At 36.8% G+C, this 21,890-nt stretch overlaps 1 protein-coding gene across 1 annotated transcript in view; it reads right to left on the minus strand.

Annotated features, from left to right (window-relative positions):
• Positions 1-1,965: 1,965 nt before the first annotated feature.
• The window catches only part of RFX6 (regulatory factor X6), a 55,868-nt gene continuing 35,943 nt past the window's right edge, over positions 1,966-21,890 (minus strand). The window contains exons 7-19 of the mRNA XM_004264686.3: positions 21,781-21,888; positions 18,202-18,279; positions 17,966-18,079; positions 15,780-15,829; positions 13,252-13,411; positions 12,166-12,310; positions 10,744-10,853; positions 9,672-9,789; positions 8,090-8,212; positions 7,216-7,422; positions 5,593-6,105; positions 4,520-4,732; positions 1,966-2,141 (exon numbers count right to left, since the gene is read on the minus strand). Coding sequence (XP_004264734.1) covers positions 1,966-2,141; positions 4,520-4,732; positions 5,593-6,105; positions 7,216-7,422; positions 8,090-8,212; positions 9,672-9,789; positions 10,744-10,853; positions 12,166-12,310; positions 13,252-13,411; positions 15,780-15,829; positions 17,966-18,079; positions 18,202-18,279; positions 21,781-21,888 — 2,115 coding nt within the window. The remainder of the gene's footprint in view (positions 2,142-4,519; positions 4,733-5,592; positions 6,106-7,215; positions 7,423-8,089; positions 8,213-9,671; positions 9,790-10,743; positions 10,854-12,165; positions 12,311-13,251; positions 13,412-15,779; positions 15,830-17,965; positions 18,080-18,201; positions 18,280-21,780; positions 21,889-21,890) is intronic.

Below are 21,890 nucleotides of genomic sequence, written 5' to 3' on the forward strand. Positions count from 1 at the left end.
AATTTTTAAGATTTATGTCCAATCACTTTTTTTTTTTTTTGCGGTACGCAGGCCTCTCACTGTTGTGGCCTCTCCCGTTGCAGAGCACAGGCTCCGGACTCGCAGGCTCAGCGGCCATGGCTCACGGGCCCAGCCGCTCCGCAGCATGTGGGATCTTCCCGGACCAGGGCACGAACCTGCGTCCCCTGCATCGGCAGGCGGACTCTCAACCACTGCGCCACCAGGGAAGCCCCCCAATCACTTCTTTTTTTTTTTTTTTTTCAATCACTTCTTAAAGCTGTTTTGTTTTCTTCTTCAGTCCAAGCCCTTATTAATTTCATTTCCTTTGTACTCTTATGATATTACCATAGCAAAGAATAGAACACTTAGTTTTCTATTACTCGTGATTTGTTATTGTTGCAAAATATTTCTGCTAATTCATTAGCTCATAAACTACATACTACTGAGCAAATGGCAGCAACACTCCAACAAGTCGACAGATAATTGTTTATTGCTTTGCTGAATAACAATTCCACAGTTTGTCTCTACCAAATTACATCATGATGTAAAATGGGTGTTTGGGGCTTACAGATCCTTTTATAATGTACCCGGGGCTTACAGTATAACCCAATCCTTAATACAAGTAATAGAAGACCTGTCATAAGACTAAAGGAGAAGCCTGTAAAGTTAATGGAAGTTTCCCATTATAGGCCATGAGTCTTAACAACAGACCTTTCAGTTAAGACATATGAAAAAGAAACAGAAACAGAGCTAGATAAATGGTGTATCAAATTGTATTAGTTTATATGTAATGAATCTTTCACTTCTGAGTTTGTTTTTGCATCCAGATGACCCTTGAACACTCATTCACTCTCAGTTTCTAAGCAAAGTTCTCGATTAAAGACTGCTTCCACATCTGCAGAAGTTCAAACAGTCTACAAGTCACAAGTTCTTTATATGCATGGATCTGTTATGCAAATGTTCTAGAATTATTGTTTTGACCAACCAACTTTACTCTTTAATTTGATATACAAAGGTGCTTTGCCTGCAAATCCCCAGGATTCTTTTTTTTTTTTTTTTTTTTTGCGGTACGCGGGCCTCTCACTGTTGTAGCCTCTCCCGTTGCGGAGCACGGGCTCCGGACGCGCAGGCTCAGCGGCCATGGCTCACGGACCCAGCCGCTCCACGGCATGTGGGATCTTCCCGGACTGGAGCACGAACCCGTGTCCCCTGCATCGGCAGGCGGACTCTCAACCACTGTGCCACCAGGGAAGCCCCCCCCAGGATTCTTTAGAAACAGAACCAGCCCTGAGAACAACCAAGCCTTTAAAAATATTTCCATACTTTATTTCTTCCTATCTTTTTTAAATAAAGAAGGAAAGCATTTTTAATCTCCATTCAGTTACATAGAATTGGAACACTGCTATGTAACAGAAATCATCATACTAATGCACAGAAACTGAAAGTCAAGCAACTTTGGTCGAGGCTGAATTGAATTAAGTGTTGATCTTGTAAACATTTCCATAGGAGGTAGCCATACACATTTGACTTTTTGTCAAATAAGGGATAGTAAACAATGATTCTGAGATCCTAATAAATTAAAAGTATTTTAAAAGCATTAAATAAATGTTTCTCTTTTTTAAAAACCAAAAGTGAAACAGCACACAGATTTTCAATAAATTAAGAAGTGAAATATTAAATCTTCAGAGTTGAAATGTCTGCATCTTCAAAGCTCCACTGGTTCCATTTGATAATGTTTGAAACTATGATTAATAACGGGACCACATTCTAAACAACTTGTGTGCAAGGCAAACTCTGCGAATATTACCATTCACTATGGTGCTGTCCATAGTTTTACACCGGTGACCTGAAAAACAATACCGTGCCACTGGATATTCCATTTTCTTTCTCTGACAGCGGTCTGAGTAGATAGCATGTGAGCACTACAGACTTTTCAAGTTTCAACCCCTACCCAACAGTGCTGGCTTAAGTGCCTCCAGCTGCTGTTCCCATGAACACAGTGTTGATTGGTGGTAGAGAGGATGCCATTTCTCTACCATTTGCTCCATGGGAGTCCAAGGTTTCTTGAACTGGATATTGATTGGAAGTTCCATACATACACTGGGATGAGGAGGAAGGAATCGGGGTTTGCAAGCTGGATGCTGTAAGGGAAAATATAATCATCAATTGAAAATTGACTGACATTTTCTTTTTTCTGTGCCACTCACTTTACGACTTGTGCATTGAGCACATATATCTGTACTAAATTTGAGTGTGTATGGTTTCTCAGAGCAATGCTCATCTTTTCTTCCATTTCCCCCCCTGCTATTCTCCCACAAATTTTCCTTCAGCACATTTCACAAAGAAAATTCAATTTCAAACATAAATTCAGACAACTGTATCACCAAAATATATCCCCAGTCTACGTTCTTTTTCCAGCTGCACCTCCACCACTGTAGTTCAAACCACCATCTTCTCTTACCTGGACCAACACAGCAGCCTCCTAACTAGTCTCATGACCCTCACCCTGCAGAGAACAGCCAGGATAATCTTGCTGATGTGTGTATTAAATTGTCCCTCTTCTCAAATGCTACAATGACTTCCCATTACTCTTAGAACAAAATCCAAGCTCCTTGCCGTGGTTCATAACATCCTAGATGAATTGGTCTCTGCCTTCTGATTTATTTTACTCCCCTCTCTTCATACACTGTACTCAAAACACATGAGCCTTCTTTCCGCCCATTGAATTTTCCCAAAATGGTCCCATTTCAGAAACTATGCAACTTGCCATTTCTTCTGCCTGGAACTCCATCATCAAATCTTCACATCATTGCCTCCTTATCACTCAACTTGCAACTCAAATATTTCTGCCTCAGGAATCCTTTCCGAGCTGCCTTACCTAAAGCAGCTCCTCCGTTACTATTTGTCATTTTACCCTATTTAATTGACCTGAGAGTAACTGAAATTATCTTTTTAATGCATTTGTTTATATTTTCATTGCCTTATCTCTTGCTACTGGAATGTAAACTTCTTACAAGCAGGAACTCTGACCTGATTACCACCATAACCTCACACCTAAAATGAGGTTCGGCACATAATAGTAGGTTCTCAAAACTTTTTACTAACTGGCTCGCTAGCACTACCTTTCCTGCATTTTTGGTTCCTAACTTCTCAGTGCTGTTTTTCTTCTTTTTCTAAGTACCATCATCTCTGTCACTAAAAACCAGGCTTTATAATTAAGGAAATATAATTATAGGTCCTAACTCCCCTTGTGCCACTCATTCACTTACTCTATTCCCTCTTTTCATGCTGAAGCCCTCTTTGCAATTTACTTGTAAGCCAGCTCTGACAACTAAAGCTTAGAATCTGTCCTACACCCAAACTATGTTTCATCAAAGCATCCACTATCACTACCAGTAAACAGAACTAATAGTAACAATAGCAACTCCGTACATTTCAGTCTCACAGTGAGGAAACTTCCTGAAGTGGAATTTTCTGCTTCATTAGAGTAACCCAGAAGCAATGACCATCTGCAGATAGCATAAGATGATAGCAGACTCTGCTCAGGGAGCGTCTGTGATGGTCATAGGAAGGGAAGAAGTGCTTCCTATTGAATTATTGGAAAAACACACTGAGTGAGGAGAGATGCAATGTATTTCATTTTCCCTTATGCTCTGTTTGGGTGTCAATGCCCTCTACTTATGCTAATCTGAAATCAGTTCCATTGGAAGATTTCAATCATCTCATTTAAACATTAACAATCCGCCTTGATACTTATGTGGATATAATACTCGCCCTGTGATACCTTATTAGCAGGTTTAGAAACTAAATCTATGCATTTGTTTCTGCCCCTTTTTTCAACTCAGTGATGTAATGAGTTCCTACTATGTGGCAGACTCTTTGCTGGGTGTCAGTGATGCATCTAGTACAAGTGGCCGTATTTTCTTAGGGACAGCAACCTGGCTGGAATAAGAAGCTAGGGGACTTCATGGCAAACATACAGTTTTGCTCATTTTTACTTAAAATGTATGTTCTAGAATAAGAAAGCAACATTTTCTACAGAGGTATCTAATCACATTTTACATACAACTGAGAAAATTATAGTAACCTTCATTACAAGTCACCATTTTTTAAAACTTGGAGTGGTTTTAGGATACTGATGGAGATTATGGGGTCCAAAGACAGCTCTTGGCACTGGCCCTGCTTCCAACAGTGAACAAGAGAAAGTGAGAAAAAGATGTCATTATTGCCCTTGTAAAACTTAACAGATTTTTGGACTGCGTTTGACAGGTTACCTGAATTTTTTGCATACATAATAGATTCCAGAGATTTGTTTTGGAAAGAATACCAGATCTAGCAGTAGGTTGCATGGTGACATGTATATAGAGAAATGGCAAGGCTTTTACTAACAGATTCAGAAACATAACTTCAGATCCGAAGTGATAAACCAACTGTGGGAACGTGAGTGCCCAGTTAACACTGCATAGCTGAGGTTAACAACTTTTAAAGAACGTTTTCAAGAAATGTTAATATAATTTACCTACTACAGGAGTTCGACATGCAACTGCAGTTGGTGTGTCTGCATAAAACGAGCTGGTCTGCTTTCTACTACCATCGTCTAAGAGGTTGAGTGGATCATGGATGTCACCATAGGGAGGCAGGGAGCGAACACTGCTGATGACAGAAACATGTTGATTCACCATCGATCCAAGTCTGTGAGACTCTGGGTAGTTCACATTGCTTCCATAGTACCCTACAACAGAAAACGGTGAGAATGTAGCGTTAACTTATTACAAGTAATGTTCCAGGAAGACAAACAAAAGGACAAGGTAATAGGATAGAGCCCTAGAGATAGCATACTGTAAATATTACATTTACATCTACATTTACAATATGGTTGGATTTGTGCTTATAGAAATGGTTCATTATGTTGTTTTTTGTTTTAAAAAATACATAGGCATTATCATATTATCAAGTTTGAGATGGAAGACAACACCTCTCTCATATTTCCCTTATTTAAATTAACAAGATCTTACAATGCTTATGAAGAAAAAAAAAAGGCACTGTCAGCCTCTCACAAAGATTACTTGTCAAATACTGATTTTATTTACAGATTCATGTTTCTGGGAGAAGGACTGGCCTACACTGAGGAGAGGCGCATCAGAGCAGCCTCTACACAGAGCTTACTTTGGTGGCTGACTTAAGTCCACAGATTTTTGCAACTCAGTAACCTCAAGGTACTTCAACAGGAGGCACTGTTTGGGTCCTAATCTTTAAGATCTGCCGCTAGCTCTCTGGAAGAAACATTATTCACTAAATTTTCAAAGGACAGAACATTCTTCTTTTGGGCTATTAAGGTTGGTCTCAAACATATGGTTTGACATAATATTTTTGCATCATGCAGGACATTTAGAAGGGCAACTTTAATAAAGTCACAAGAATTAGGGTTATGTTTGTATGTGGCAGAAATTGGCTCCAAATATCTAAGATTCCATGATTTTGAGAAAGCTCTACATGGGATGACATGCTGTTCACCGGAGGTAGAACTCAATGTCTGATTTTGCCTTAATGCCAACTCGAAAGCCAGGAAAAATTCTTAAACAATTTCAATACCATTAGGTGAATTAGGAGGCAATGTTGCTCCTTGGCAGCTGGCAGCTCCTGTGTTGCTCAGGAAATTGAAGCTTCCTGTATTTAAAAACTGCATACTGTGTGAATCTTGGCCATGTGGGGATGGTCCATAGCTGGAAGATGGCCGAGAATTATATGGGGACCCAGCACAGCTGCCACTGAAGAAGTCTCTAGAAAGCTGCTGTTCACTCCAGACCATGCATCGACTGTGCTCGGGGCGATGAGGATAGAGTCCCGATGGGGTGTGAGGCTGTGCCCGAAACACAGTCTGATAGTTAGAGTTGGTCCCATAAAAGTCATGGTTGGCTTGAGGGAGAGTAGGATAAACAGGCTCTGAGTATGCTGAGCAGTGTGCTGGGGCTGACAGTACTGGGCCCACACTCGGGGGTCTCCCTGCCATCGGCCCCTGATTAATGACGCTTCCTCGGCTCGCCATGGCTGGAGAAATGGGTGGTGTCATCAGATGACCAGAGCTCTGGGAAAGCTCCATTGGACCTGGAAAAAAGTTACCAGAGCATTCACTAGCGGCAAATTAAAAATAGATGGCTTCACAGCTTTCAAAATTACGCATGATTTATTACTATACCTTTTTTCCAACTTAGTTCATTTCTGACCTCCAAAAATAATGGGACTAGGGACCTATAAAACTCTAGGTTTAAAAAACAGCATCACAACAGTGTATTTCACAACAGTGGCAACTTTCGGAGTTAGTGACTATGGAGGAAAGCTTGGGATGGCTTCATCCTTCCGTGGGTATAAAGATGATTAGAGATCAAGCTTGGGAAGGGCAAGGGGTCTGCTGTTCACATTTCTCTGTAATTAAAAAACAAGCTGAAGGCTAAATGGTTTCAAGTTTAGGGTAAAAGAAAAGGGCAATAATGTCAAAATGACCATGGCTTCAAAGCGGTCAATTCAAAACTTCATACAAACCCCACTGATGAGCAGTGAGTTATGAAAGCCGCCAAATCCCTGGGTCTCCAATTTTCCATTAGTGGAATTACGCCCCTAAACTACCCATTCCAGGTTTAAAATTCTGTGTGTCCAATGAAGTAAGGTATATAGAAGGATTTCAAAGAAGACATAAGGCAATAAGCAGACTTAAAGTATTATCTAGTAGCTGGTTTAAGCCGTAAACATTCAGATTGACAGAAATGGGACCCTACACCAAAGAGGAAAATTATTGTAATGGTTATCCTAAAATAGCTGAATCTACTTTTTAATGGAGGAGAAATAAAGTCTCCTCGAAATCCAAAAATAAACAAGAAGCTCATATTTTTTGACTTTCAAAGCATTTTAATGATTTTGTGAACACCTAATCTATTTTTTTCTTCCACTAAATGAAAATAACCAATTATTGGGACCTCTGAGATAACTAAGAGAGTATGTTAAAATGTGATACCTATCTTAAAAATGGTATTGATAAAAATGTGAATGACAAATGTTGAAAATCACAAAAATATTATAAAGCTTTGTTATAAGTCAGTGAAGAGAAGCCTTTTTATTCTTGAAATGCCTGGAGTTTACCAGCTTTAAGAAAACAAAGGAATAGTTTCCTGTGAGACATATTGAAGCCTATGAGGTTTTCTTGGTTGTTTCATAGCCTACCAGTGAGCGGCATGTTGTCTGTGTTCCCAGCAGGGAATGGGTGCAGAGCAGAGGTTAAGCCTCCAGGTTGACTGGATGATAGAGGAAGATAGGTTGTTTCCACATGGCTTTCATTCTTCACGGTATCGCTGGGAACAGTGCTCCCTTTATTACGGTTGGCCAGAAAGCATGAACTCGGAGAAGCAGTGAAGGCAGCTTTACTTGCATCTGGAAAGATTTTTTTAAATAGGAAAGCTAATATCATTGCCATGTTCTTAGTGGATAAGCCCAAGTTAAAAAAAAAAAAAAACTGAAAATGTTCTAGGGTTGTGTCATAAATCTGGAAATTCCTGAGAAGTGTTTTCCATGGGAAATAAGACTGGCAGATCTTTGGTGTTGGCAGTGGTGCTGGTTTTTGTTAATTGTATATTTGTGGATGTAGGTGTGTTCTTCAGGGCACTAAATAATCCACTCTGTAGTGAACAGCCTTCAAAATGCAAGTCATCACATCCCAAATATATTGTGTCCCTCCTTCTTTAAATTCCTATAGAACTCATCTCTACGCCATTTATAAGGTGGTATACCACATGTGCTGTCTTAAATTCTAGTTATTTTTGTATTATTGTCACTTGTCCAATATTATCTGAGTTCTCAGAAGTTAAGAATATTGATTTGTATTCTTCAGGGTTTCCAGTAAAGTACCTTGACTACTCTATATACCAATGGAGGAAAGAAAAAATAGGGCTCTCTTAGTGTTAGTAACCTGTGTTAGTAGTGACATTTTGGGGGTAAAATCTGAGACTGTTATAAATCCATTTAACAAGTGTGCTTACAAATTCTTGAACTTAGGTTTCAACAAAGACATATGCAAAACAAGATATACATTTTAAATCACCTGAATTCTTCATATACTTGTCCAGTAAATTCTGTAACTCCTGCTCTTTGTCATTATTAAACTGGGTCTCCATGGCCAGCAGAATGTATTCATCAAGAAGCATTCGGATCAAATGGAAAGAACCTTGTTTATGGATAGGGAATGGGGAGAGGGCATTGTGAGATGAAATGAGGGAGAGAAAGAGAAGGAAAGAGAAAGAGAGAAGTCAAGTTATCTTTGTGACCATCTCGAAACACTTTACAAGGAGCAACTGAAATAAACAAATACTTGTTGGACTTTAAATGACCTGCTAAGACCAACATGCTTAACTTGGGTCTCTAATCTTTTTGTGTACCGCCTGCCCAGCTCACTGTGTGTACTGTCCTGCCAGCTCTTTGACCACTAATTACATCAAAGGAAAATTCGGATGAAAGTGAGACATGCTTTATGCTTTAAGAGGGCACACATTGGAGTGTGATAAGCTTTAACCTGGGGAGAATGAGCTCTACTCTGCTCTATTTCTGTTTACTTTGTACTAAATAATTAGACAATAGCCAACATGGTCTGAAAAAAGTATCAAGTAAGAAGATGTCTTTCTAGCCTGAAACAAAATGCTCTTTCATTTGAGAAAAAAGGAGAAAAGTAATTTTCATGTGGAAGATGTCCTGGAAAACCTCAAACTGCTTTTAACTGTTCAAGAGATTTTCCAACAAAAGTCTTTTTTCATAATAAGGTCAGGTTTAAATATTGTATAATTCAAGAAACCTTAAATATAAGCAACATATTTCAAATCATAGACAATATATTTTGTTCATCCCTCAATACAAGTTCACTGATTTTATCTAATTCTGTTAAAAATTAAATAAACCAATTTAGTTAACTGTAACCTATTTTATAATGCGAGGATTTCTCAAAATGCAACTACTAAATGTGGAGGTACTGTCCAGGAGATAGCGTTATAACTACAAACTAAGAACCTCAGAGATTTTAGGAAAAAGAAGGTATTCGATTTTTGAAAAAGCTAACGACTCAATTGTTTCATAAGTTGTATAGATCAGGATAGATGGTTCAAAAACATATGACAGCATGTCTTCTAAGCTGGTCTTGGATTCTTGGAATACAACTATGAGGGTAGGTTCCTGGAAAAGATGCAAACATTTGCCATATTTCAATGAATAGCAGTTTGGGAAAATAACGTATTAATTATTGTTTATTTGCTTGTTTAACAGAAAATTTATCGAAGCACTGATGGAGTGTCATGGTCATAGCTGCTATTTATTGTGTTTTCCAGGTCCTGGCAATGTATTTTTATATATATCACGTCACTCAAGTGCCTCTATAACCCAATGAAAGAAATAGTCTCCCATTTCTACAATGAGCAGCCTAACTCGGGTTAAGCCAAGCCGAAGAGAAGCAGTGTTAGGATTTAACTCCGCAAGTGGTCTGACTACAAAACCCAGGCTAAAACCGACCATTCTCCACGGGCTCAAGAGTCCAATTCGAGAAATGACAGTGCCACATGCTTAAAAACTGGTAGGAAATGTGACTGAGGCATGAAAGATATAATTCATCTAAGAAGAGTTTTATAAAGCACATAAGATACCAAAGCTAGAGGCATTGTTCAAGGTGAGATTATGCATTACTCGAGCACCAAAAAAGCTCCACTTTAGCAGAAAGTCTTGAGCCCTCTTCTTTAATGATCTTCCATTTTGTTTGCTGGTCTAAAAGTAAAGGAACAAAATGAAACTATAGAATCTGTCATTTCATTATTACATGCTTCCTATGTAAGATCAAGAGGTAGAAAAACTGACAAACGGACAGATTGACAGGGCATGCCATTTATTTTATCAAATAAAATGATGTGTCTAGGGATTTTAATTTTCATATGGCTTTGCCATCATTTTTCAGGTTAATAGGTCTTTATTCTATATGGTTTTGTTACCTAATAAATTGGACAACGAAATGAAATAATTTACAAAATATTTTCTCTCTTAATTTTCCTTTGACAGAGCTTTAAAAAAAGCAGAAGGCGAAGTATGAAGGAAGGGTTATATATTTCTGTGAATGATTAACTCTGACTTCTCTGGTCCTGAATGATCATCTGTTTTCCTTCCAGGAGAAAAAAAGTCCCTACACTATAACTAGTTTCCTTGATATGGAATGGCTAACACCAACTGGTGATGGATATATTTGTTCTTATGGCCTTGTTTCATGATGGATGACTTGAAGGTTAACTGAAAGAGTTGAAGAAACCACATGAAAACACAAAATACTGAGCTCCTGGAATTAAAAAATGTAAATACTTAAAACCATATCTTCTGTCAGCTTTTGTGAAAACGTGCTTTTTAAGAAAAGGGCCAGCTCTTTCCAGTTTCTAAGTTTATCTTTCACTACTGATGTTACACAGCTGTAACCTTATTGACTGATAGGGAAGGAATAGTGTCTTGTAGTCTGTCAAAAAACGACAAATAGAATTGCAACTGTGCCCAGTGCTCTCAAATCTGCCATATTTCTAATCCTGATATTTGACTTCCCTTATTCCTAGGGTTTCAAAAGCTTTTCAAAGTATTATTACACACACCCTATCACCATCCCCCACCATTCAAGAAATTACAGCCAGTTTAGCATTTACTATTAACAAAATTTTATTTTCTGAATATGTCATTGAAAAATACCTTAATAACTCTCTGCTCTACCACAGTATCCAACCATTCAATAAAAGCCTCCACAGTGGCATTCTTCTTAAGGAGATCTTTCAGTTCTTGGAACACTGTGATAGAGTCATCTACCATGTAAAAAGGAAAAAAAAAAAAGAAGAAGAATATTGCACACTACTTTGAACCCAAGAGGAAACCTAAAAGTAGAAATCATTAATAATTTTATAGAATAAAAGGGCAAGACAGGTAGATTAAATTAAATGTGTTAAAGAAGTTATTTTCATATCCTGGAAACTAACAAAAATTCTTTAGTTCTTTACTCTTCAAAATTTTAACCATAAGTGTATATGTTTTGGTATATATTGAAATGCAGGTTTATATACTATATACTAGGGAAGAATTGTTGTCAGTAGAGATGATTATTCATTTTGAATGCAATGTTTTCATTAAATGCAACAGATTAGTTGAAACCTAATGACTGAACTAAGCTAGACTTGTTGATTTCCTGCTTTCTGAAATATCCTTTATCTTTAGCAAAAATTAAATTCTGCCCTGCAGAACTGAGCCACTTAAATAAATAATCTTTTATCATGTAAAAGTTAAAGGGGCAGTTAAGGACTATCATTTTATTAAAGAGTTTGAGGTTTACTGAATCCCAAAGGGTAATATAATTTTATGTTAAGAAACAGAAAGCAGGACTGAGGTTAGACTGTCCCCAGAGAGCAGTGTGCTGTAGCCTATAGGAGGCTGCATTTTTTGGTGTTTTCAGAGAGAAATGATGGGAGAAACAGTGGGTTGTTATCCCTGGGAAATGGAACCGGTCACACGTACTGGCTTGGTAAATTCTGCCAGATTGTCCAAACCTAAGCAGGGCATTTCAGCTTTGAAAAACAGTATTGCATTGAGATATCATTTTGGTATGCATTATACACCATATGATGCCAAGAGTACAAAACGCATGGAAGTGCGTATGCATGTAATATAAAAATGGAAGAAAACTCACAAAACTCAAAACTGTTTAGATTATTCCCAGGTTTTTTCTATATGGATTATTTCTAGGCAATGAAATTATAGATGACTTTTATTTTCCTCTTAATATTTTCTATATTTTCCAGGTTTTTCACAATCAGTAAGTACAACTGTTTTAAAATAGAGACCAATTTTTAAACTTAAAAGTATTTCTCTAAACCAGAGTTTCTCAAACAGATATGATTTTGTAGTCCAAGGGGACATTTGGGAATGTCTGGAAACATATTTGGTTGTCACAACTCGGAGAAGACTGCTACTGGCATGTAGGGGATAGCGGCCAGGGATGCTGCTAAACAACCTTCAATACACAGGACAGCCCCACTGCCCTATCAAAGAGGTAGGTATCCAGCCCAAGACATCGATAGTGCTGAGGTTGGGAGACCCTGCCCTAAACAAAAAGAGAAAACTTACATTCAGTGTAGATATCAGATTCAGTGTCTGTGCTGCCCGAAATGGTGAGAAGGGCCTGAGATCCAATACTATTCAAGTCAACCTTTTCAATGTCAGATACCATAGAATTCACGACATGCTGGTCAAAGAGAGCTGGTCTGGCAATCTCCATAAAGAAAGTAAAAAAGACAGTAAATTATATCACTGATCCTCCATCAAAAGAAAATTTTAGCTTCTAGAGAAATAGTTCCTTGAGAGAAAAGTATCATAAATAACTCTTTTTTTATTTTAAAACTAAAAGCAGTAGCTGAGATTCACGATCATCCTGTTAAAGGTTTGAAAACTATTTTCGGAATAAGAAAATAATTCTTTTTACCCGTGGTCATAAAATAAGAATTTCACAACGTTAAATTTCTTATCTGGAACTATCCCAAGCTAGTCTTTCAAAATTCAGGGGGCTAGAAACCTTCATAAAGCAAAGGATCATTTGAGGAGAGGGCAAGTATATTTTAACAGTATACAAACATGTAACTCTAATTTAAGAATTACTTTTTTATCCCTATTTAAGAGAACTAAATTAGAGGTAGTTTAAAATGTGTTGTGGGTTTCACAACATCACACGGGCTCATTCCCCATAACCTATTAATTTTATTAATTGGATTCATTTATTAATTGAATTCATCTGGCAAATAAGAGTTTTACATTTTACGTTTCATTCAAAAGTTTTTTTTTCTTTTTTTACTTTCTATTTTGAAATAATTTAAAATTTACAAAAAAGTTGCAAAAGTAGTGCAGAGTATTTTCACATACTCTATCCAGCTTCTCCTAATGTCATCATCTTACATAACCATTGTATATTATCTAAATCAGGTACAATACTAGTAACGCTGGTACAATATTAGTAACTAAACTAACTAAACTAAACTACCGAATTTCATCAGTTTTCCCACTAATGTCCTTTTTCTGTTGTAGCATTCACTCTAGGATCTCATGTTGCATTTAATTGCTGTCTACTTAGTCTCCAATCTCTGAAAGTTCCCCAATCTTTGCTATCAGATGATTCATTTTTTATTTGGTGACTCAAATACCCTCAGCTTACCAACGTACCTGTGCAAGATGTAAGAAAGATGTTTGTCGTTTCAGAGATGATACAAATCTTCGCACAATAGGTATTTTCTTGTCAGTTAGAGCTTCTGGCAAATTTTCCAAGGATGAAACAACCCATTGTTCCCAATTTTTAGCAAAATTTCTTATGTCTGCTAATAAGCTACAAAAACCCCCAAAGAACAAAAAACTCTATTAAATGCTAAGTAGTTCAAAATGCATTAAATAAATGCAGTTTAATGGAGGTATATTATTATGTTTTGATTCCAAGAACATGACTGAAGTCAGCCTAGGTCTGCCATTTATCATCTCGGTCAAAATACTCAGTCTCCTGAAGGTCCAATATCCTCATCTGTTAATAGGAATAAGAATGGTATCCAGGGAATTCCCTGGCAGTCCAGTGGTTAAGACTTCACCTTCCAGTGCAGGGGCTGCAGGTTCATTCCCTGGTCGGGGAGCTAAGATCCCACATGCCTCGCGGCCAAAAAACCAAAACATAAAACAGAAGCAATATTGTAACAAGTTCAATAAAGACTTTAAAAATGGTCCACATCAAAAAAATTAAAAAAAAGAAAGAATAGTATCCATGTCACAGGATTATTATGAGGATTACATGAAATAATTCATGGAAAGTGTTCAGGTTACAACTTGGCAGGCAGAAAGTGATCAATAAGACATACTTTATTATTAATATTAATTCATAATTCAATCATTTTCTATAAAATATTTCTGGGAAAAGGTAAGTGTGCACTTGATTTTGCATATTTTGGCTACTGAGAGACACGCATAGGGATCATAATGCCATTTCAGGTATTTCATATTTGTTTCTAGTAACATATTCTTATAATCCAAATATAACTGTAGAACAAATTACCACAAACATACTAATTAGAGGACCCCATTTAGAAAATTGCAAAGGTTAGTTGTGTATATCTTATGAAAACATACAAAAATTTATAAATCCATCAACAATCTACATATTATATCTCAACAAAACAGATCTAAATATATTTAGGATGGGGCATATGTTGGGGAGCAGTGACATAGTACAGGAAAAAAATAGGCAGAGTTTGGAGTTAAACAGACCTCAATTAAAATCTAGGTTCTGCTTCTTAAAAATCAGCTGACTCTGGGCAAATTAATTTCTTTGTACTCCCAGGTTCCTCTTTGTGAATTTGGATCATAACAGTTACTTTAGAATAGTCTGACAAGTTGTTTTAAAATAATCCAATTGTTCAATGATAAGGAATTGGTTAAATAAAGTATAGTATTTTTCAGATGCTGGATTTCTATGCAATCAATCATTTAAAAAATGCTAATCTATATTTGTTGATATGGAAAGATTTTCATAGTATACTGCAATAGTATGTGTACTATAATTCCATTTTTAACATTCCTAGAAAAAAGTCTGTGAGATACAATAATAACCTAAGACATTAAAAATGTGGTAAGACAATGAGTGATTTTTTTAGTTTTATTTTATATGAGTGATTTTTTAAATGCATTTATGCGTGTTTTTCATTTTCCAAATGAATATGAACTACCTGCATACCTAAGAGATAAATACATAAATAGTACTTCTCAGGCTAAGTGAAATAATTTATGTAAGTCTCAAATCCCACACTGTGTTTAATAAAAGTCAGCTATTATTACTATTAGTTACACGGCTGAATGCCTGTCACTATGTAAGCATAGCCATTTTGCTGTGACATAGAAGTGTTAAGTGTACCTAATTCAGAGCTCAGGCTAGATGTTTAAAGACAACGTATTAATTACTATTAATTAATTAAAAGAAACTATTGACCAGGCCAATATCAATTATTATTTAAATAAATAAACCAGTCTAGAGGAAAAGGTAAATCAAAAATAGAGATTGTTTTATCAATCATCATGTATTTATTGAGAACCAACTATGCTCACCCTATATGTATTTGTGCCCCAAAATACTAAAATAAATTTCATTACTTTACTAGAATTCGTTTTTTAAAAATTGGCTTTTTTTTCAAGTTCCTATTGTCCTCACATCAGAACAATAGGAAAAGACTTTGTGAAAAATCTTCAGGCATCATTTCAATTTGAGATCTTATTCCTTTGTTAAAAGAAGGTGGTAATTCCATTATGCTACTTTCTAATTTTGGCAATTAAGACCAAAGTTATAATAAATATAAAATAATTTTCCTTATAGTTTTATTATTGTGATTATTTTCCATCAATTATCCCCATTCATCTCCCTCTAGCCAGTTTCCATTGAAGAGCTTCCTCAGTAACCTAAAGGTCAACTACACTTAAATATTTATTTTTCACGTGAGCAGCTCTCAAATTAAAGGGATTTCAGGATTGTTCCATCAATTTTGTTCATTGAGGTTTGAATATAAAAATTGAGGCACATCTCTTATAGCTCATACAAAGGGGCAGGAATAGGAAAATAATATTGGTAAATGAATGAATTTCTACTTAATGTTTTGCTTTACTATAATGTATAAGGTTAAACCCTATACAAGCAACTATCATATTTTATTGACTGAACCTACCTTTCAGGCATTTCTTGCATTGTTGCAGGAATGAGTACATCTGTTAGAACCTTAATCACAGCAAAAGAGAGTTAACATAAATCCTTAGTATTTCTATAGAAACACATTTACTCTTTGTCAATTACTTTTTATTCCTAGCTTTCTAGAGAATAATATGTTAACTCATTTCTGAAAGTTATACTTTTATCTCTAAAATGCATGTATATATGTAAGCTGTGTATGTGTGTGTGTGTGTGTGTGTGTGTAAAAGGCAAGGGGAGTGGGGGTATATAGAAGCACTGCAGTGCTAGTTAAGCAGGTGACACGAATGTACCGGGTACAGAGAGCTAATTATTGGAACATAAAGAACACTGAAAATACAGGGCTAGACTGAACCTTAAATGTGGGTGATATGGTGAGTAGGACCTTGATGAGAACTAGTAAAAAGAAAAAATTAGTGCTGACTGATCCCAGCTCAGGAAAAACTATGATAAATAAAGGAGATGGGGAACAAGATAGGATATGAACAGTACAGATCCCCTAGGCTGGCTCATAAACTGAGTGCGCCAGCCTGGAGAAGAGGACCAAGAAGTCCCCTTGGATATTTCAAAGATATTTCAAAACGTGAGTAGATACTCATCTACAAAGTCTTGTGCAGCTTACCAGCAAAATGCACATGTAGTCCGTGTATATGAAACACTAAAACAAGAGACAGTATTGTATATGCCCAGTATGCTAGTTACCAATGAACTGGCCTTGGCAATCATGTGCAGGTTTATGGACTAAAAGCTGACCACTTTCTAGGGATGGGATGAAGATCTTACAGAAGTTCATATTACACTGCTCTATTTACAGTGCTCACTGTGCCTCCCTGGGTCCACCAGGAGGAGGAAAAACTTTGTGCACGTAACGGTACTTAAACTCTGGACTTTTGTGTTGGACTCAAAGAAATAGACCATTTGTGGTGGGGGGGAGGTTATGCTTTAAGAATATTTCTTGGAGGTGTTGAATGACAGTCCAAAACAGCTTTACCTTGATGCTGGTAAATGTGTGTGCACGAGTCCAGGTCTTTTCTTATACCTACTCTTAGAACCACCTTCTTTCCCCTTTCTGGTTACTTCCTCATGTCTTAAACACTTCAGACAATCTGTTAGTGCAAACTAAACCCTTTCTCTCTAAATGATGATATTCTTATTTGACCCAGAAAAATGAGACGATCCTTGCTCTCCTTTGTCCTTCTTCAGCTTTAGCTTGAACTAAAGGTAGAGACTCTATTTTCTTATACTGCAATGAGGAAGAACAGAACAGAGGATGAAAATATGGGCTCCCTCATCCTGGTTCAAGCCCACCTACAGTTCTTGATGTGCAAAGTTGCTGCTGGACTGAGTTTATCTAGCTTCTGCTTCACTTCTCTGCAAAGTTGAGAACGAAACAGCAGCAACTAACTTAGAAGGATTTTACTTCCTAAATACTTAACAGGATTCCAGCTTGGGTTTTCTTGCTTACTCAAATTATGTTCTTAAAGGAAAGCTTTTGTTTTTCCTTCTGACAATTTAGGAGGTTAATGTAGACAAACTCACTTTAAAATACCCAGAATGCAGTACAGTTTGCTTCCTCAGCTTGGACCTGTGTCTGCTCTAACTAGGGAACAGACTGTTGGGGGAATTAGCTTCACCCTCTTCCCCGCTGAATGGCGGGCTAGATGGCCAACCAGCTCCTATCTGTTTACGATATCCTCGTGATCCTTCTGTAGACACTTGGGGACTCTTATTTGGCTTAAGAACAGAATTGGTCATTAATGCCTTAACGCTAGAGATTTCCAAATTTTTCAAGTTATTAGTCCCATAAGAGTGCTTAATTCTGCTTTCCCCAAAACACTGATACTGTGAAAAAGCCATTAAGTTATTTACTCTGAAAACACCTTAAACAGTTAATAAAAATTAACTAAGTTTTTATGGAAGTATGTCACATTTAGAATCATTCTTAGCTGTAAACAGAAACTGATTTTGTTTTACTTAATGAAAATTTATATTAAAATACATTCACTATTAAACATATACTATTAAACTGCTTGCTTTCTCATCAGAAAAATAATAGTGTATCTCCAGCCAGGAATAACAAATTTATTGAAAATATATGGCAAAAATTTAGATGGAATGTTTTTTAAAGAAATATATGGTTCATGTTTGACATCCTAAGGAGCTTACCTTATAAAGAATTGAGTCACAAACACAGAAAATGTCAATGATAACAGGGTTTTCAAGCAGGGGAAGAAGATGATCAGGCATTCCTTGCCAAAAGTGTAATAAGAAATGCTGGATCTAGTTGAGAGCAAAGCGTATGTACATTAATATTAACATTTTCCTTAACATGAACTCATATGAAGAACAGGACAAGAACGTTTACATAATATAGTCAGCAAAGCATTCTTTGTCACTCTTACCTCCTCAAAGTTTCCATTTATTGCATTGTCCAGGATGCACTGGCAGTGAGTTTTGTACATCATTATTAGGGTATCAACCTATTTCAAGGAAGAAAAATCTTAACAAAAGCACCCTTTCAGTGCTGCCTTCGTTTTGTTCATGCATTCATTTGTTCATATATTCAAACACATTTTTAAAGTTCATGCTATGTACCAAGCATTGTGCACAATCTGAGGAACCAAAAATAAAGGCACAATTCTTATTTTAAGGAGCCTACTGCCTTGTGAAGGGAGAAAGGCAAGCAAATGGACAACTGCAGGACAGTGTGATAAGAATGATGAAAAAGCTGATGTTCAGGAAACTATGGGCCAAAGCAACATTGTAGTTTTCTGCTTAATAAAAAAATTACCTTTGATTGGAGAAATAAATGTAAAATGGTAAAATACATCGAATCTTCACACAGTTTTATTAAGTAGGTGCTTGGGTAGTGTGGTGCAGTGGTTTCCTGTGGAGTCAGCTAACACTGAGCATCAGCTCCACTGCACTGTTTTGCACGGGTTGCTTTGTCTCTGACCCCAAGCTTTATATCTTCAAGTAAGGTAGTAATAACATATCACTCATAAGGTGTTAAAGAAGATTAAATGAGATATGACGCACATGGAACAATTTTCCTGGTATGAAGTATAAGACTTTACCACTTTACCTAAAATTAGTAATAATATCAAATGACTTGCTGACCAAAAAAAGATTTGAACGTTAAATGTCTGTTATGAAAATTCTTTATTTCCATGTTACACTGATGTTTGTATTGCAGAGATAGGAAGTTTTAAACATATTTTAAAATATGCGATGGATTCGAACTTGATAATATTCTGGCAAACTAATAATATTCATATTCAGAACATCTTTATTTCATAAGCTAGAAATATTCCTACCTGTTACAGGTTGTGTGTTCTATGTGAACAGGAACAGGCTTAGAGGTTAGAGGTGTGAGCTTTTCCTGCAGGATACCTGGATTTGAATGCTAGCTCTAATCTGCTACGTGATACTGGGCAAACTACTTGACATTTATGTGTTTTAATTTCTTCATCTATAAAATGGAGATCATAATAACAGTAAATATCTAGTCAGGTTGTTATGAGGACTAAATAAATTAACACATGAAAGTGGTTGGAGTAATCCATAATTCATGTTAAGAAACTTACAGTTGTTAGCTATTTTTACCTTCATAATATCTAGGGTGGTCATGATGATGGGGGTGTCCTGCCCTACTCTTTGCTCTCCAACCTTTGTCCCTGCAGCCCAGCGACAGCACATATCTTTGTGGTTTAGCGCAAAGCTGTATAACGATGACATGCAGATTACCAATCTACTTCCAAGGAGGTATGCCGACTACACACCTCTGGCAGGACATGTCACCACTGATGCAAATGAGACATGCTCTTTACTTTAAGCAACGATTTTATATTTTTAGATAGGTTGCCAAGACATATTTCTAAAATGAGGATAAGGACAGCATGAAAGATAGAAAGGAATTCATAATTCTTGTCCAAAATTAACCCTTTGATCCCTGAAACCTACTAAAGTACAAGTAAACTTTTATCTTCACAAGTATTTCCATTTATTTGTGTCAAAATTTTTTCTCCTATACACAAATCATCAAAAAATTTAAATCTTATAACTGATATTTTATTTAATATTTACATAGTCTTAGGACAATAAATTTTCACTGTAGCATACTTTGCAGTCTTTATAAACATACTTTTGCTCAATTTTCTGAGAATAGACACCACATTACAGAGAGTAGGAGCAGAGGCAAGGCTTAGCTCTAGTAAGGTCAGTGAGCAAGTGGGGGAAGGGTGGCAACTGCCCTCAGTGACACTGTGATGGGGGCAGAAAGCAGGCCTCTCACCTTCAGCCAGCACCCCGCACTGGGGTCAGCTTATCCCTAGGAAGTCTCCATCCTTCCTGCCTCAAGAAAGTAGGTGCTTAAAGTGCTTAGCTTCAGCCCCACCCATCCTTCTAAACTGACAACTTACCTGGGGAACCTGGCTACTGGCTAAGAAGGTAAAAGGCAGGGCCCAGATGTCCTCAAGGGACAAAGAGTATTAGTCCCTGGAGCTCATGATGGGGACGACTGGGAATGAATTTAGAAACCAGGGGTTATTTAAGTGTCTTGAATACTGAATGAGAAATGACCTACAGACCAGTTTTCAAGTTGGCAGGTAAGGAAGTCCTTGGAAGCTAGCAGAGAAGCTGAAATAAACTATTGGAACGTATTCTTCACTTCTCTTTTTTTTCTTTGTTACTGTCTCCATCTACCCTCCTCACCTGGTATATTTACACAGTAAACATCTTCTTGATATGTTTGTACGTAAGCTATCCTCTCCACAAAGGTGAGCCAACAATACCCTTCCCCAAAGAACTGTGTTCCCCGAGGTCCCACAGACTTCCACAAGTTCCCCCACAAATTGCCACATGTTAACACCTACTGGAGGTGTCTCAAATCTGAAGTCATAATATCACACATTATTTCTATATGGTTAAAAAAACGATGTGATAACCTTGAGGAATGTGATGGGAGAGGAGAATAGTAGGAAGTGGACATACTCCAGGAGACTTGAATCAGCATCTGAGAATTATCTTCTATATTTTGCCTCTTCTTAACTGGGAGAGTAAGTCTGTCATTAGAATGAACACTGGAAGTTGCTGTGCATCTCTACTTATCTATCAATAGACCTTTTTATCAATGTGTCATTTTTATTTCTAGTTTCTACAAAAGCCCATTACTAAAGTAATACAGGTGGACATTGTTAATCATATTCCTCTATCTTTGCACCTCAAAATATGAACCGACTTAAACTTACTATGAAAGATGTTTTCCTCAAATGCTAATAAAAAATGAACGTTAATGGAAAGAAGAATGTAGAAATTTTATGTCCTGATTTAATAATGGATCCTACTATTAGTCAGCAGATAGCCAGCAAATGACTCTAGAAGTTCAGAAATAGAGGAGGATTTAGCTTTAGACTTTACTACGTAAGCACTGAAAGTTTATTTATAAACTGAATTTTATGAAACTGTTTCTACCTTAATTTTCAACAAATTTTGCAACAGAGCACAGTTTTACAATGGAGAGGAATCTTTGGAGTCTTCGAGTGGGGTCCTTGCATTCATCTAGGCATTTCCCCCTCAGTGCTAGGAACAAATTCTGTCCTAAGAAATGCTTGATGACCAGTTACTGAAATTAAATAGAACTAGAAAATATAGAAAAGATAACGCTTATAATTAAAGAAATTGCATGTGATAGACACATTCTAGTATTTTCTTCCTTGATACTGAGTTTTAAATAAAAATAATCTTTAGTCTTTACAGGTTTATTTTACCACCTTCTGATTATGTACTATCATGGGGATGGTAAATAATTAATTGGAAAGTCTTTAATCGATGTTAGTAAATGTTTGTCCCTCCTATAAATCAGTCAATTATGTTTGATTATGTAGATTTCTATTTCCTGCGAGTGCCATGAGATTCCCAGTAAATTGAGATATGGAACCAACATATCAGAAAATCAATAGAGAAGTATCTTTAATTGATACCTTGTCCTTAGAAATGCATCCTTGGTACACAAGGTGTTGAGCACTGGGGAATTCTGGAAGAAGTGTTCCAGTTTTTGAGCTAAGCGAATATTTACGAGTGAAGCCACCCT

The sequence above is a fragment of the Orcinus orca genome, chromosome 12 (assembly GCF_937001465.1).
Source record: "Orcinus orca chromosome 12, mOrcOrc1.1, whole genome shotgun sequence".
Taxonomy (NCBI): Eukaryota; Metazoa; Chordata; class Mammalia; order Artiodactyla; family Delphinidae; genus Orcinus; species Orcinus orca.